Consider the following 17,110-nt stretch of genomic DNA (forward strand, 5'->3'; position numbering starts at 1 on the left):
AGTGGGTTATACCATGACTCACTAAGAATTTAAATATGAGCCTTACTTACTTGGTCATTATTTAATCAAAAAAAAAAAATTGTATTTGTTAAATGATACATGCTATTGTTAATGTTATTTTAAATAACTGGCACATTTCAGTTTTCTGCATTTTTTTTTAATGACCCTGATTATCACTATTCAAAATAATTCTAATCATCTTAACCATTAAGCAATTGATTTAAATATTTGTATGAATTCACATAAAAAAAAATGTAAGCATCCACACCAAAATAAAATGATGTGACCAAATTATTGGCACCCCACCCTCCAATGCGATTCCATTCCACACAAACTGAATATTTTGTTTAGTAATGCATTGAAAGATGGAGAGTTTGGAGAACAAACCAAGAGTTCAGAATATTATTGGATAACCCTGATTGAGTGACCATTGTGACATCTGCAAAAGTAGGATGGATAGGGCATCTTGAAAGTATGAAAGAGGGAGCTCCAGCCATAAGAAAAAAGGCCAACCAAGGTAAAAATGGAGAGAAAGCTTAAGTATTCAAAAGAACTCCAGTATCTGGACTGAAGTGCCAAGGAGTAAAAGCATTGAAGGATGATGGCTCTCTTGACCTTACCCTACACAGCTCTCTAACATTCACAAAACATGGGCAGTGCTAGAAGTTAAAGGACATGCCTCAAAAATCACATGTATAAAAGAGGCAACTGTCATTTTCTGGGGGTTGTTTAGTGACAGACCTTCCATTCTATCCTGACAAGTGTTGGAGTGGCAGATCAAGAACACCACCAGCACTATGCCTTTAACATTTCTTGGCATTTACCGGCTGTACCACTTTGCATTAGGACCAGAAAATGTAATATTGGTATCTGAAAAGAGGCCAAAATAAACCTTAGTTTTCAGGGCTGTCCCGTCACAACTTTTAGACAAGACTTTAATCTCATGATTAAGAACACAAATTTCTAATCCTGATATTTGCTCTATTTTTACTTCTGAATACAAAAATGCAGTGTTTGCATGTAAAAACTACAACGTTTCACTCACAACAGCTGTATTGAAATTGTGACCTAAAGGGGGTAGTGAGTGTAGAAGCAAAATGAAGGATATAGTCTGTCAATTCACCCACCAAAACTGTGTGTGAGTAGCTCTGATATAATTAACATAATGTCACTTTGTCAACACATCCCCTAGGACTTCCATCTGGAAGTCACAACTAAACCTACTTATAGCCACAGAATCGCAGGTCAATCAGATTTATAATTAAGGAAGAACATTTCAAATATATGCAGACAAAACAGTTAACTGATAAATTACTAATTGGTGTTTAAGGTATCAATTGAGCAATGTTTCTTCAAAATAGAGTAGCTACAGGGCTTTTTACACATAAAAGGTCACCAAGTACCTTTTGTAAATGAAACCAACTTTCAAACCACATTGAAATGATTACATGTTAAAGCTGCAATTTCACAGCCAGAGAATTTTTTTTTTTTTATTTACTTTTTAATACAGGCTACCAAAAGAAAAAAATATGATCCATATGGAGAGAGTCAAAATTAATGGGTCTTGTGTTGTCTGGCAACAAAATTTTAAAAAAACAAAAAAACGCAACTCTTTCCCTATAAATAACTTCAAGTCTTGCATCAAAACTGCAGACATTAAAGTCCAATATAAACTTCTGCACCCAAACCGAATGATACGTTGTCAAGTAGTTCAATATGATCCTTCTGTTGAAAACACTGCTGAAGACATTCCAAATGCAATTCAGGAACAATACTGTAGTGTGAACTCAAATAGTTTTTATTACAACTTGACAAAATACAATTAAAACAAATGCCTTCAAGTGCCAGACATGAAATCCAATGGACCACTGCTCGATTCTTGATGGGCTAAGCGGCGGTGAAGATGACACAGTTAGGGTAATTTCCTGTAGGATTACTGAAACAAAAAAACAAAAAAAAAAAGTTTAGAAAGTACTCAAACATTAATTACACAACAGCAACGTACAAGTAGTGTTTGTGGTTTCTAGATGCAGTTTAAATGCTACCAAACAAACAAAGTTACATCAGGAAGATTTGGCAGTATTGGAGAATGCCTTCAGGTTCCTATCAATAAACTTAATGGCAGCAGGCATAATATAAGATTTTGCTTGAGGTATCCATCCATACACATCTCAAGCAAAACTCAACAGCTTTCAGCATGCTCTGCTGTCCAGAATTTTGATCAGGTTAAAAAAAAAAAAAAAAAAAAAAGCTTTCGTTGCCTTAACACACATCCAGTACTCTGGCAGCCTAGTCTATCTGGTTTCTTAGTAATACATTCATACATGCATGAGTAATGGGCACATTTTACCAAGCTAGCACATCTGCCTTAAGCTGCTCCCCATCTAGTATCTCAACAGAGGTCATGTCCTCCCCCTACCCCCCAACGTGCGGCATACAAGCTCTAATAAATGAGCCAAAGAAACATTAGCTAGTGTGCATCTATCCAGAATTCAGATTCCAAGCACATAAATCAAACTGCACAATATAGGAGCTATTCACAACACAACATTCCATGACCCATATTTACCGAGCTGTCATATATGCAAGAATGAAAAAAAAAAAAAAAATTCCCCCACAGCATTCATACATGAAAACATTAAGGAAAATACTCTAACAGTTGAGGTTATAATTTACCTCAAGCAAAAAAGGTGCAACAGAAGACACCAACAGGCATATATAAATAAGAAAATGGAGTAAAGATGTATATTACTGCACTTGCATGGATCCAGAAAGCTGGACTAAGCTACCTTTCCATTAGACTTCGGCTAGGTTGTATGTTCAATGTTCCTATCACCTGTAACAAATAGTTATGTCTGAAGGAAGTACATAATTGTGTCTAATGGGATTCTGGTCTTGGGTCATGATAAACCCACCCTACTTCAAATTCTATCTAGAAACTTGTCAAAAGCTTACGAAAAAAGGATGAAACTGAACAGTACAACCAAAGAATTTCCTGTTAAAACATACCCTAATGTGGAACATTATAGTAAATGCACAGTAGGTTTGAACTTAATACACTTATTCCACACCCTAAACATTGCCAGGTTTACATTCTTATAACTCTAGAACTCAAGCATGTTTGAACATGGCCACATTCTCATCTACCACCAATAAAGGGGGAAAAAAAAAAAAAAAAAAAAAAGTTTAAAAATTGAACTGCATCATTCCGTAAAGACCACCTTGTTCCAAACTCACCTTAACTTTAGTCTACACTGCTACAAGATCAAGGAAACATTACTAGCCAACCCTAAACTACACACCTTCCGAGTGTTGGAACAAATAACTCAAAGTGCACTTTGAATATTCATGCTTTGGAGCATTTTCTTTAAACTTTAAAATTGAATTCATTGTGCTCCTGTACTCTCCTGCCTCCATAGTTCAAGTAATATGCACTGCTATTCATTTACCTGCAAAAGGCACCTTATTTACAGGCATATCTATATAAAAAAGTGGCATCTTTGGGGGTGGGGGGGAAAAAGGCAAGAGTCTATACGAGAAAATGTATTCTGAATGAAAACAAAAACAGCAAAAGATCAGCCTACTGTACTCCTCTTTCCCATCCAATCTGCCTACATAATGAAGCAAAAAGTATAAACAGGGTAACCTTTTAGCATCTTTTGGGGAACAAAAAGCAAAGGTTTGTCAACTTTAGGTTTCTAATTTATAAATGTTATGTGCACAAACTTAAAATCCATGTGTTAATTTGTCCAGAACTCAATTTTAGTGAGCCCATTTGTATAATTTTACACTTTATCCTAATATTGTAAAGGTTCTTCTGAAGACACAAAGGAGTGGGGTGTAATACTTCACTGAAAGTATATTTAAGAACACTATAAAGTGTGAAGGTTTAAAATTTTCTAAAGATTCAATATAGACACTTATACTTACACATTTCTCAATTTCTAGGCCATCTTTGAAAAACATTATAAATGGTGTTACTCCATCTTCACGATAATCTAGTAAACCAACCATTCCATCAGGGTTCATGGTCTCCCCTGTAAAAAACTAAAAGAAAATTTGTATTATGATATTGTACAATTGATGTACTAGGGGAGAGAACTTTAAAATACACATGCTCAGAAATATATTTAGTTTCACAGGAGTATACCCTCCAAAGGTGTCCTAAGATGGTCATCACAGCATATGTTAAACACACACCCAATGTATTAACCCCAATTTACCTGATAATTTTTGAAGTTGCCAAGTATTTTTTTAACTTGTTCTGCTGCTCCAGACATGAAGGGCTTTACTCTGTCTGGTGCACACTCTTCTAATCTGCACTTCACTCTGAAAAACAAACATGAATTTTATACAAGAGGCATATTTAATAACTAACTTCCCCTGTAACCAAAACACAGCTGAAATTTTTACATTTAACACATAACTGAATGAAATCCTTAGAAAACACACACTCAATAAGTAGTGACTTCATTTTGCCTACCAAATGGGGAAAGTCAAATTAACTCGCATTTAAACAACTTAAACTCTGTGCCTATTGCCTTACAAAGCTCAAAAAGTTTGCTTTCGGTTAAAGAACAACCAGGGTAATGCCTTCTTTACAACAACCTTAACATAAGTGGTGCAAGGAGAGGTTCCTCGAGACTCACCGCTTCATATATCCTTTGATGTATTGTTTATAGCCCTCCTTTGTGAATGTGGTTTCCAGCAACTTGTGGTTTAAAATTACGTCCACACCACTCTCTGTTGAAGCTTCAATCCCATCGTCCTGGCATTCAACTGATGCATTGCCACCGATCAGAGCATCATCAATTCTCTCTGTTCTGCAGATAACCTGAAATTAAACATTTTTAATAAGACTAGATAATTGTACTCGAGCATAATGTAAAAGCAGCAGCTGGTTACAACCTTAGTTTTACTCGTTTCCAGTTTGGACTGATTCAGAACACATTTTAACTACCATTTACAGTTCACAAAACCAATCCATTCTGTAATGAGTCATCAATAGAAGCTTCAGCATGTTAGCCACTGCTCCCCATTTACCCTACCCTTTACTCTGAATGTCAGACAAATGTAAATGGATCAGAAACAAGAACTACAAAAAAAAAAAAAAAAAAAAAGTGCCCCAGTAGAACTAAGCATAGTAATATATAGAACCTGAAAAGGAAAAATTTACTTAGACAATGTATTGACTTGATGGTACTGTATTTGGTTTGTTTTTATATATAATATATACACACACACATACATACACACACAAAGAATGCTATAATTGTTGTTTTATCTTGCCTTTGTTTAATCTTTTTATGTTGCACTTTGAGATTTACTGCTAATGTAAAGTACCCCTATAAATAAAATGCATTACATATATTCTATCTTTTTAATCTCAAATTAAAACTTAACTAGTCCAGCACTTAATGTTTAGTAGTTCCCTAAAAACTGCTAAAAGGGGGTTCTACTGTACTGTATACATACAGAATAGTATATACTGTTAGCAACAGTACATAGACCAGTATTGGCAATTCTAAATTGGCCCTAGTGTGTGCTTGGTGTGTGGGTGTGTTTGTGTGTGTCCTGCGGTGGGTTGGCACCCTGCCCTGGATTGGTTCCTGCCTTGTGCCCTGTGTTGGCTGTGATTGGCTCCAGCAGACCCCCGTGACCCTGTGTTTGGATTCAGCGGGTTGGAAAATGGATGGATGGACGGACATAGACCAGTGTTGCTCATTGTTAGAACTTTACTGAATCATAATTAGTCATTTCTTGAATTATATTTTACATTTAGAATTTAAATGTAATTTTTGGCATTTACAGTACAGTTTGGATTTTCTATTTTTGTAATGGACACATCAGTTATACTATTTAAATTAATCCATGAACACATCAATATTAGATATGCTAATAAATGCAGGAAACACAGTTACAATTCTCATTGAACAAGTTGTCAGTGTTACCCATTTAGACTTCCCATCTCATCCGATTGGAAAGAAAACCGCAAGAAGCCTGGTTGGTTTGAATTTTAGTGCTCCCATGCCTACAACTTTTTAAGGACACCGTCAGGCTGCATACAAAACCATGCTACACTGAAGACCTATTTGTTAGATCACACTTCTGTAAGCCTATTTACTGCATCATCCATATTCATGTTTAGGAAGAACAGTCCTAATTCTTCACAAGAAATCCTATGTCACACATCAACACATCCCCCCTGCAACATTGTTGAACACAAAACTTAAAAATCTGAACAAAATACGGAGCATTTTAAACAATACATTCATTACCAAATTAAAGCAATTCAGAGTGAATGGGCTGTAGCGTTGTCCTGAAGCACTAGGCAGAAGGCTCAGTAACTGAAGTCATATAATGTTTCCATTTTAAGATTGAGGACCTGAAGAATAAAAATCTTGACAACCACTTTCCAAGTAAGAGTTTTTAAAATTTAAAGAAATATTGTACAGGGTTACTTTATCCAATATATCACAGAAAACTGATCTTTTTATGGAGGGTAAATTTCAATCAAAGTGCACTAAATTTCAACAACATTTCCACCTGGAGCAGAGTGGTTTTATGTAGAGAAAGAAATGCCAGCAGGTATTTAACATTATACGCCTAAAAATCTGATTATTTCTGTCTTGGCTGAGAAAGTGAATAGATATCCGTGAAGAATTAATTAATATGCCTTCAACTGAAAACTGGCAGCCATTCCTTAAGCATAAATACAGTGACCGGGTGGGTAAAAGGCTCCTCATTTACATTTCTGTAAAAGGAGATTTTATTCCACCAAGAGACAAACTGTACAGAACCATAATTTTTAATTCCTGGAATTTCTCTCCCGGGATCCAAACACCTCGAAACTCTCGATTCCTGGCTCTCTTAACAAATTATGCTTGGGAAAGATAACGCTTTACAGAAGAACGAGTGACTTTATAACTAAAATATACTTCTCTAAAAGTAGTAGTAAGTTTTCAGCCTTGCATGTTCTGTTGCGGATCGATTTTGATTAGGTACTTTATATACCCAACGACCAATCTGTGCGATTGTCTGTTAAAAAGAGAAAGGGTCGAATGGCAAACAGTCTGACACAGAAACTCGTATACTAAAAATGCCATCCGATTCCTTTACATTGGGCCAAGAACCAAAAGCAACTGAAGCTTGCCAGATTGACTCCTCTACTCGCATCAAGACATCTAGCTCAGCACTGATGACTCGTCACATTTTGTTCACGTCGTCATTGCGCAAGCAGATCCTGCAGAGCAGCCCGCCCGTTACTTACAATACCAACTACAATTAGCAGGACGATATCAAACTTACCTTTCCTTCTACTTCAAAGCAAAGTCCGTCTGCGGTCTCTTTAATTTTATAAATGTCCGAAAACATTTCATCTCCTTGAAAAAAAGGGGGGAAAAAAAAAGTTAAGATAGATTTCCAAATCTCAGGCATGGCTTCCATACGCTTAGCAGCTTCAGCGACGACACAATACGGACTTTTTTTGGCACAGCGCTACCAAATCTTTTTCACGCCAACAATCAAGGCGTACAAAATCCCTGGACAATTAAACTCGTACCGATTTAAAAAAGACCTAGTAAAAAAAATGGCGAGGGTTCGCAATGCTCCAAAAATACCAAACAGCATTCTTAAGGCCTGCGAACTTCCAAGTTCAGCTTATAAAGTATACACTAGATACTGATCGATGGGCTTCACAGAAATATTACTGTATAAAAGCAGGCAAAAAAGGCCAAATTCTAAACAGATACAAAATGATCAAAAGGCGTTACGTAAGTAAATGACTGCATTTCCAATAAAACTCGAGACGCTCTTGTGAATTTCCCCGCCCTTCATTACCGGCTTCCAAAGGCCGCAAATGCGCAAATCAACATCCGGGCCTCGGCCTGCTCCACTTAGGCTTGGGCCGACCGGAGAAGTTTGTACCAAGGTGCAATAAACCGCACTAAAGCCCCACGAAATAGCATCCGGTGGGCCAGAATACCTTCGGATACCAGAAGCTCAAAATTCACCGTTAAGAATGGCTCGGCGACTTACCGCTGATAAAATCCTTATAGATAATCATGATGACGGATTCTACTCGATGGCCTGCTCAACAAATGCCTGATCCGCAGCGTTGAAGGCCTGAACTGAAAAAGGGCGAGGGGTCCGTGCCGCCGGCTTAGATAGCTGATGTAAGCGTGACGTCACTAGCCGGCGAATGCGCCTGAGAGAAGATATGCGCAGCCCGGGACGGTGATTGGTTAAAACACAGTAGAACTGCCGACTTCATGAAATAAACGGAACCGCTGCGGACTTTCCACGCTTGAAACTCCTGAAAATCAAAAATCTGACTGATATATCACTAGGTTGGTAAAGGAGGTGTTGACAAGGTGGATATACGCTTGTTATGGGATATACAGAGCTTCACGCGAAAGACTACAAGGGAAATTATTTAGTAGTACTAGAATCACGGCTTCAACACCGATAAGCTCTCTCACACTTGAGTGTTGTAAATTCTAACAGTTTCCTTTGCAATTTGCAAGCGTTTTCAGGCGTTTAATGGTCGGTTTTCAAAGAAGCGTTTTGCGGATAAAATATAAGTGCCATTATATCCTATCGCATTGTAGGTTGTGAAGTATTTTAGTGTTCTGAGGTGATTGTTTTGTCCGTAGAATGCTTTCTCTGACTTTATTTCGTTATAATCCTGGAGGAACAGCTCAAGAGCATGCACTGATACCGCACCCACCACACGACGAATTGCCTCAAGATCCCAAATTAGGATTGGCGATCACAATATTAAAGGACAACTGTCGTCACCGTCATGAATACCGTGTTCTTCAGCAAAGGGAGTCTGGAGGACAATTCTGGATGACAAATTCACGAAGTATCCCGAAAACTTAAGGAACAGCGTCAACAGGCGGGCGGGATGGGGGCGTGGCCCGAAGTCATGGAGATTGCTGCAGGTCTGCACAAGTAATGTCACAAAGATGATTCAACGGTGATTCATTCAGACCTAATTTCAGATTCATACAAACCAAGATGGTGCGTCGGCAGTATAGAAGAAAAATACTGTATTATGTTTCATTGTAGTTTGGCTATATTACATATTTTGCTTTTTTTTGTATAGCACTTTTACAAGTACAATTCAGCTTCTGCCCATTTTGTAATTATAGTGCCTTTTCAAGTACACAGAGAGATCAGTTCACTTTTTAATTACACAAACTTTAGCACCAATACAGGTAAAATGGAAGTTCTGTTCATTTAGTAATTTTTATAGTGTCAGTCCGTTGCAGCTTGTGCATAGCTCATATTTTGCGTTTTTTTGTATAACACTTATAGTTCAGTTTCTGGTCGTATTTCTATATGGTGCTTTTTTGGCGATAGTACAAGTTCTGTTTATTTTGTAATTATAGTGCCTTTACAGGCACAAATAGAGTTTCAGTCACCTTGTAAATATACTTACACTATAGCACTTTTACATGTGAAGTAAAAGTCTGTTCATTTTGCAATTATGGTACAGGCACAGATAGAAATTAATTACTGTATTCACTTTGCAGTTATACTATACATACTATAGAAACTTACTATGAAGTCCTGTTCATTTTGTAATTTTATATAATATCTGTTTCATTGTGGCCTGGGTGTAGTGCATATTTTGCATTTTTTGTACAGCACCTTTGCAGTTTAGTTTCTGCTCATTTTTTGATTCAGTCTGATGCTGTTACAGGGATAGTACAAGTTGTTTATATTGTAATTACAGTTCCATTACAGTTGCAATTATACATACTATAGCACCTTTACAGCTGCAGTAAAAGGTCTTTTCATTTTGTAATTATAGTGCAGGCACATAGAGAAAGTATTTATTCACTATGTAATTATACTGTACATTGTGGCAGGGGGCTGGGGGTCAGACCCAGCCGGGACACCTGGAAGAACCAGGAGGTGGTCTATATATCCCCCGGGCCACGAGGGGGCAACCCCCCTGGATAGTGTTGGGACCACGGGGACGGAGCATGGAGGCTCAAACCCATTGGGTCCCGTGCCCACCGCCAGGGGGCGCCCTGAGCATCGTGGAGCCTGGGAAATCTGCACTTCCACCACACCTGGGAAGGTGGAGGAAGGACCTTCCAGCGACGCCTGGGGTGCTTCCGGGTGCTCATGCGGCACTTCCGCCACACCAGGAAGTGCCGTCAGAAGGACATCAGTGAGCACCTGGAGCACATCCAGTTGACTATAAAAGGGGCCGCCTCCCTACAGTCTGGGAGCGAGAGTCGGGTGCTGGAGGAGGAAACGGAAGAAAGGTGGCCTACGGACATTAAAAGGCCCGTGATTTGGGGTGATTGGTGTGGGAGCACTGTGTGCTGTGCGGGACTGTGTTTGGGGACTTTGTTGTAAATAAAAGCGTGTGTTTTCTAGTAGAGCCTTTGTCTGTCTGATGGTGTTCGGGCTACTTCTCACAACATACTATAGCAACTTTGCAGGTAAAGTGTAAGTCCTATTCATTTTGTAATTTTATATAATGTATTTTTTTTGTCATGGCTCAAGTATAATTCATATTTTTTTTGTTTTGTTTTTTCCCCCTTAGTTTCCTTCATAATTTTCTAATGATGTATGCAAATGATATGCCACAAAAAGTGTATAAAGCCGAGCATTGATTTTGTATTGCAAACATGCAGTGTTGGTGTATAATTGCATTGGCATTTGTAAAATATAAGGCCTTGCTTTAATAAAAAAAATATCCCATCAGTTTATTTCAAATTTATTATCTCATACAGTGTTCACTGTTCAATGGCATTCCTATTGAATATTATTCAACCACTGTGTACAACTGTGGTGAGCAGAAAAATGTCTCAGAATGCACAGCTTGTAAAACCTTGAGGCAGATGGGCTACAACAATACAATACAATACAATTTATTTTTGTATAGCCCAAAATCACACAAGAAGTGCCGCAATGGGCTTTAACAGGCCCTGCCTCTTGACAGCCCCCCAGCCTTGACTCTCTAAGAAGACAAGGAGAAACTCCCAAAAAAACCTTGTAGGGAAAAAATGGACAAAACCTTGGGAATTCAGTTCAAAGAGAGACCCCTTTCCAGGTAGGTTGGGTGTCAAAAAGAAGGGGGGCAATATAATACAATACACAGAACAAAACAAATCATCAATACAGTATAAAAATAAAAATTTACAAGTACAGAGCAGAATTTAACAGTAGATGATATCACATAATATGATTTGGATTTGTTTAGAGTCCTGGAGACCTCAGCCATCAAGCTGCCTCCCCCATTTGGCCAGTGCTGAGCCAGCCAATCTGATGAAAGGACCCCTCTGCCCCTCGATTCCTGCGATCCTCCATCAGGGATGACTTTACCTTAGGCAGGCAAAACAACTTGGCAGGTGGGCCGTGGCGCCAAGTGCCACATTTGAGTACCGAGAAGAGAAACAGAATAGGTGAGGGTTAGTATCAAATTATAACTATCATGTTACTTATGTTTTAGTGCTAATGACTAACAACAGAGATGCAGTCTGTACAGTGAATCAGCAGCTCTAGTCAGGATATACTAAACTGAAGTAGTAAGTCTTCAGCTGGGATTTAAAAGCTGAGACCGAAGGGGCATCTCTTATAGTAGCAGGCAGATCATTCCACAGTTTAGGGACTAAAATCTCGACCTCCCACTGTTATTAATTCTTGGAATCATAAGCAGACTGGCATTTTGAGATCTTAATGTGCGCTCTGGTTTGTAAGTCATGATATGTTCAGACAAGTAAGCCAGACCTTGACCATTTAATGCTTTATATGTTAAAAGGAGGATTTTGAAATCTGCCCTAAACTTAACCGGGAGCCAGTGTAAGGATTTAAGAACTGGAGTTACAGCAGAAGAACATGTTGGGTTCCACTCCTGTCAGCTAAGAATTGAAAGCTGAGGCTGCAGTGGGAACAGGCTCACCAAATCTGGACAGCCGAAGACTGGAAAAATATACCATGTTTACCCACTTCTAATAGCTACTTTCTTCATGATCATTCACTGTGTCACAAAGCAACAGTCATCTCAAATTGCTTTTATTAAAATGACAAATGAGTTTAGTGTTCTTCAGAGGCCTTCCTAATCACCATATTTGACTTCAATAGAACACCTTTGGGATGCGGCAGAAGGTGAAATTCACAGCATGAATGTGCAGCTGACAAATCTGCAGAAACTACATGATGCAATCATATCAACATGGACTGGAGTCTCAGTGGAACATTTCCAACATTTTTGAGGAATCCATGCTATGAAGAATTGAGGCTGTATTCAGAACAAAAGGAGGTATAATTTTCTCAGTAAGTGTATATTAAACAGCACTCTTCCTAACTCAGTGGAACATATTTAACTACTCGCTGAATGGCTTAGTTTTGTGTTTCTTTTTGTGAAGCAAAACATATTCAGTTTCTCTTAAATTGCTGGCTCATCACCAATATTAGGCTAAAAACAACCTGGCCCGGGTGTCAAGGTTCCATAGTCCATGTGAAAAATTTGAGGATTACATGTGGATCTCAATAAGCACATAAGTATATTGATATGTGATGGTGTGTTTATGATATTTATGGAAGCTTATTCCCAATACTAAAAAAAAAAAAAAAATTGCCTGTGGCCATTGGTGCAAACACATGATCCAGTCATCTAGAGACAAATGTTAAGGAAGAAGTTGAGCACATGCATAGCATTCAATCAAGTGAAAATAACTGAATCATTGCTATAGGTACACATTTCATTCATCATATGCTGAATGTTAAATTTAATCTCCCCAGTTTAGGGTCACAAGGAGCAAGTGATCAGGGAGCAAATGGATATGACAGCAGCACTGGGTTTAAAACAAGAAGCAAATGTGGTGGATGGTAAGCCGGTCCTTTGCAGGGTTCAGTTACACAGTCAGAAAAGAGTATGCTACATGCAATCCAGTAGTTCAGACTCATACATGAAGTATCTGTTTAGCTTTAATTCTTTTATTTGCTATAGATATTTTAAAACCATGTGATATGATGGCTCAGTGGTCAATGTTCATTCCTGAGATTTCAAGTTGGAATGTTACTTACTTTACAGCACAAAGGACTAAACATATTTTCTTAATTGAGATGTATTACTGACACATTTCTAGTTTTCAGTGTTAAAATTGGTAATCAGCCACAGTTAAGCTCACTCAGTAATAACGATCAGTCCATAAATGCATGGGGCAAAATGTGCAGTACTTTGCACACTAGATGTAATTCTGTTTGCAACAAAATAGCAGACTTGCTGTTTTTATAGGATCCCTTGCAGCTGCCTCTGGTGCTGCTTACAGTATTTGCTTGATGGGATGGCAACTACATACTATGATAATTTATTTTATTGTAATATTTTCTAATATTAAAATCTATTGTGAACTCTAGGGGTCACTGTTCCCCCTTTAACACAACAGACAGACATGCAGGACACAGGGTAAAAGCACTAAGATGTCAGTCAGTCAGTCATCGTCCAACCCGCTATATCCTAACACTAGGTCACTGGTGTCTGCTGGAGCCAAACCCAGCCAGTACAGGGTGCAAGGTAGGAACCAATCCCGGGCAGGGCACCTACCCACTGCAGGACACACACACACCAAGCACACACTAGGGACAATTTAGAATCGCCAATGCACCTAACCTGCATGTCTTTGGACAGTGGAAGGAAACCGGAGCACACGGAGGTAACTCACGCAGACATAGAGACAACATGCAAACTCCACGCAGGGAGGACCCGGGAAGCAAAACCAGGTCTCCTTACTGCGAAGCAGCACCACCGTGCCGCCGCACTAAGAAGTAATTGATTCATTATTTTCTTCTTATAACAGTACCGCTGAGCACCACAGCCACAATAAACAGGCAAGTAGCAATCACCAAGCACAATGAGCAATATAATTCTCTCTTTTCTCTTCTCCTTCACACCTCCCAGCAAGCGTTGTCCACCTCCTCCCAACTCTAGCTCGCCTGCTGGGTGTTCCACAGTCCTTTATATAGTCCTTGACCCAGAAGTGCTTCTGCTCTTCCTTCCATGTGACCTGCCGGCACTTCCGGGTCAGGCGGAGAGTTCAAGTTTTTGATCGGCTCAGAAGTACTTCGGGGTTTCCGTCCTCATGATCCACCAATACTTCCGGTATAGGTTGGAAATTTGTCTCCCACCATCTTCCACAGTACCCAGCAGGGCTGTGTTGTCGAACTCCATGTCCCATAGTGCCCTGCGGGAATCCAGGGCACTGCTGCAGTCCAGGGAAGCTGCCATCTAGTGTCTTGGGGGAGGCTGTGTCCTAGAAAAGCTGCCTTCCCCCATCCTTCTATCTCAGGGGCATCCTGGTCTGGTTGAGCTGTCGGCCATCTCTCTAAAGCAAAACGATTATTTTTATTCGGTAATAAGGTCAGAATATACCTGGAACTGAACATGGTGATGAGTCACCAGTTTCCAATTGCTCCATGTCTTTTGTTCTTCTGGTCTAAAACTGCGTAATTCCATCCATCTTTCCTTTCTCTTTTAGTGGTTTGTTGCTTGGAAAGAAGGAGGTTTATTATTGGGAAAATTTCGGAAACTGTTTTTTCTCAGCAAAGCTCCAGTTTTGTGTGTCATTATGTATGCTGCTTTCCCTTTGATGTTTTCTGCCACCTTTACCACAGCTGCTGTATACTTGTGTAAAAATACAACAAAAAACAAAGAAATAAAAAAGGCATCACAACTATACCCAAATGAGGAGATCAATGCACAGTAGTGTAGCATTTAAACCACGAGCTACAATGGTATTTTCCAATTATTGTGATTTTTATTATTTTTTTTTTTCTTTGTTCTAATTTTGTTTAATTTCTCTTTTGATTTCAAACATAAATCTAAAATCTATTTTGAATTGTTCTTGCATTTTTCTTCATTTCTTTGTGTATATTAACACAAGGAAGATTGTGATTAGCCACATTTGATTTAATTAAAAAAAAACATAAAACCATTTTCTAAAAACAGACATTTTAATACTTATCTGTCCATAGACCCTGCATGGCATACTTTTGTTCTTTAATGTGTTTCTCTGCGATCTGTAAAACACTTAGAAATGGCAACTTTTTCAAGATCTATTCACTGTCTCCTGAATTGTCACATTCTGCTTTTTACTCCTACTCAGTACTAGTTGCTTTCAAATTTTATTAGTAGGGTTTGGAACTTTGCGTACAGAACTTTAACTTTGCCTATTTGTATCCTACTTGGCAAGGTTTTTGGGGCCTTAATCCACACCTTTTGATCCCAGTTGCATCCCCACATCACATTCTCGGCATCTCCCATATCTTTGCACTTGGATGTTGGGCATTTGTCACTCCGACTGACTAACTTTCCTTTTAACTCAGTGTTTCTTAGTGTCCAGGATGTTGGGTGTCGTTTCCGATGGCAGGTCAGTTAATCTGTTTGTATCCATGCAGTGTTTTACTGTTAGCCATTGTCCAAGTGTTTTTCGATTTGCTTTTGAGTATTTCTTGAATCCATGTTGTTTGTTGTTTGTTTGACTTCAAGGATTTTCCAGTTATTCTAGGTCTTTCTGTTTTCTGGTCTAAGATTGTGTAATTCCATCCATCTTTTCTTTCTCTTTTGGTGCTTCGAAAGAGGGAGGTTTATTATTGGGGACATTTTATGTTTTCTCAGCATAACTCCAGTTTTGTGTGTCATTATGTCTTCTGCTTACTCTTTGACTTTTTCTGCCACCTTTATCTTGGCTGCTATTTACTTGTGTTACATTAAAACAGAAAAAAAGCCAAAAAACATAAGAAAAAGAAAAGAAAAACGATTCTCATCTATGCACAAATGAGAAGATCAATGTGTGGTAGTGCAGCATTTAAACCAGGGGTGTCGAACTCCAGTCCTGGAGGGCCGCAGTGGCTGCAGGTTTTCATTCTAACCATCTTCTTAATTAGTGACCGATTTTTGCTGCTAATTACTTCTTTTAATTAACTTGACTCTGGCCCTTTAGTTGTTTCTTTTTCCTTAATTAGCAGCCAAACAATAATGAGACACAAAACAAGCAACCACATCACACAATATCTGAAAATAAAGAATGGTGATGGTCTCAGTAAGGTTGATCTCTCAACTCACCAAAATACTTTGACAATGTTCTTATAAAAAATAGAAAATCAACAGTTTTGGAAATGTCTGCTGTTGCAGAACAAGAGCAGCAACAAGCTGTGGAATTGAATAATGGGTTTAATTAACAGCAAGCATCGGCTTTTCATTAAGAAACTTGTTGGAGTTTGAAGTCCCAGTTTAAGCTGGTCATCGTTTGGCTCGTTTCACATCTCATTTCTGTTTGGCTGTCATCTAATGAGGAAACAAATCAATTCAGAGAACTGAATCCTTCTAACATGGCTGTTAAAATAAAGGGGAAAAAGTGAATTAGCAGTGAAAACTGGTCACTGATTAGGAAAAGGGTTAGAATGAAAACCTGCAGCCACTGCAGCCCTCCAGGCCTGGAGTTTGACACCCGTGATTTAAACCACCAGCTAGCCGATGGTATTTTCCAGTTCCTCTGAATGTGTTTTTGTTTGTTTGTTTGTGTGTGTGTGTGTGTGTGTTGTTTTTTAAAATCAAGTAACTCCATAAGGCATAAATATTTAAAACGCATTAAGGTCTCTGAAATAAACTTTCAATTGTAACACAACCACAAAATTCACTCAACGCAAAACAATTACTTATGAGTCCTGTTAACTGGCTCTTCTCAACGCATGCAAATTATGAAAAATCACCATCCAATGAGAGCATGGCATCAGGGAGATTTTACTCATCCCCAGCCCTCTATGGAGAACTTTTTTTTTTAAATATGTCAGCAGTGAACAGTGCATTACTCAAGTCATAGATGCTGGTGAACATTGGAGGACGATATTTTGTAGAGTATAAACGCTTTTTGAGAGATGCTTAAAGCTTAAATTCCACAGTCAAAGACAGCTGTTGCACTTTTGATCATTTAACTTTTTTACTAAGCTACTTTGATCATTATTACTGTTGTTTTGTTCTTGCTATTTTTTGAATCGTCTATGTTGTAGCCTTCATTTTTAGCCCAAACCCCTGTATTGATGAAGAACCATGTAGGTTTTGACTCCTGTGAATCTTGTAATGAAT

The 17,110-nt window shown here is 38.6% G+C and overlaps 1 protein-coding gene and 1 non-coding gene across 4 annotated transcripts in view; both read right to left on the bottom strand.

Annotated features, from left to right (window-relative positions):
- The window catches only part of tpt1 (tumor protein, translationally-controlled 1), a 1,004,241-nt gene extending 996,039 nt beyond the window's left edge, over positions 1-8,202 (bottom strand). Inside the window, exons 1-6 of one of the 3 annotated variants that reach the window (XM_051926921.1) lie at positions 8,038-8,202; positions 7,309-7,382; positions 4,650-4,834; positions 4,224-4,329; positions 3,919-4,047; positions 1,783-1,925 (exon numbers count right to left, since the gene is read on the bottom strand). In XM_051926921.1, the coding sequence (XP_051782881.1) occupies positions 1,788-1,925; positions 3,919-4,047; positions 4,224-4,329; positions 4,650-4,834; positions 7,309-7,382; positions 8,038-8,065 (660 nt within the window). In that variant the 5' untranslated portion in view covers positions 8,066-8,202 and the 3' untranslated portion in view covers positions 1,783-1,787. Of the gene's footprint in view, positions 1-1,782; positions 1,937-3,918; positions 4,048-4,223; positions 4,330-4,649; positions 4,835-7,308; positions 7,383-8,037 lie in introns of those variants that run through there. The other 2 variants (XM_028799675.2, XM_051926922.1) reach the window with 2 other exon arrangements.
- On the bottom strand, positions 4,114-4,185 carry LOC114651507 (small nucleolar RNA SNORD58). The gene has a single exon (XR_003716204.1). It is a non-coding gene; the product is annotated as a small nucleolar RNA SNORD58 (small nucleolar RNA).
- Positions 8,203-17,110: the final 8,908 nt, after the last annotated feature.

The sequence above is a fragment of the Erpetoichthys calabaricus genome, chromosome 4, assembly GCF_900747795.2.
Source record: "Erpetoichthys calabaricus chromosome 4, fErpCal1.3, whole genome shotgun sequence".
NCBI lineage: Eukaryota > Metazoa > Chordata > Cladistia > Polypteriformes > Polypteridae > Erpetoichthys > Erpetoichthys calabaricus.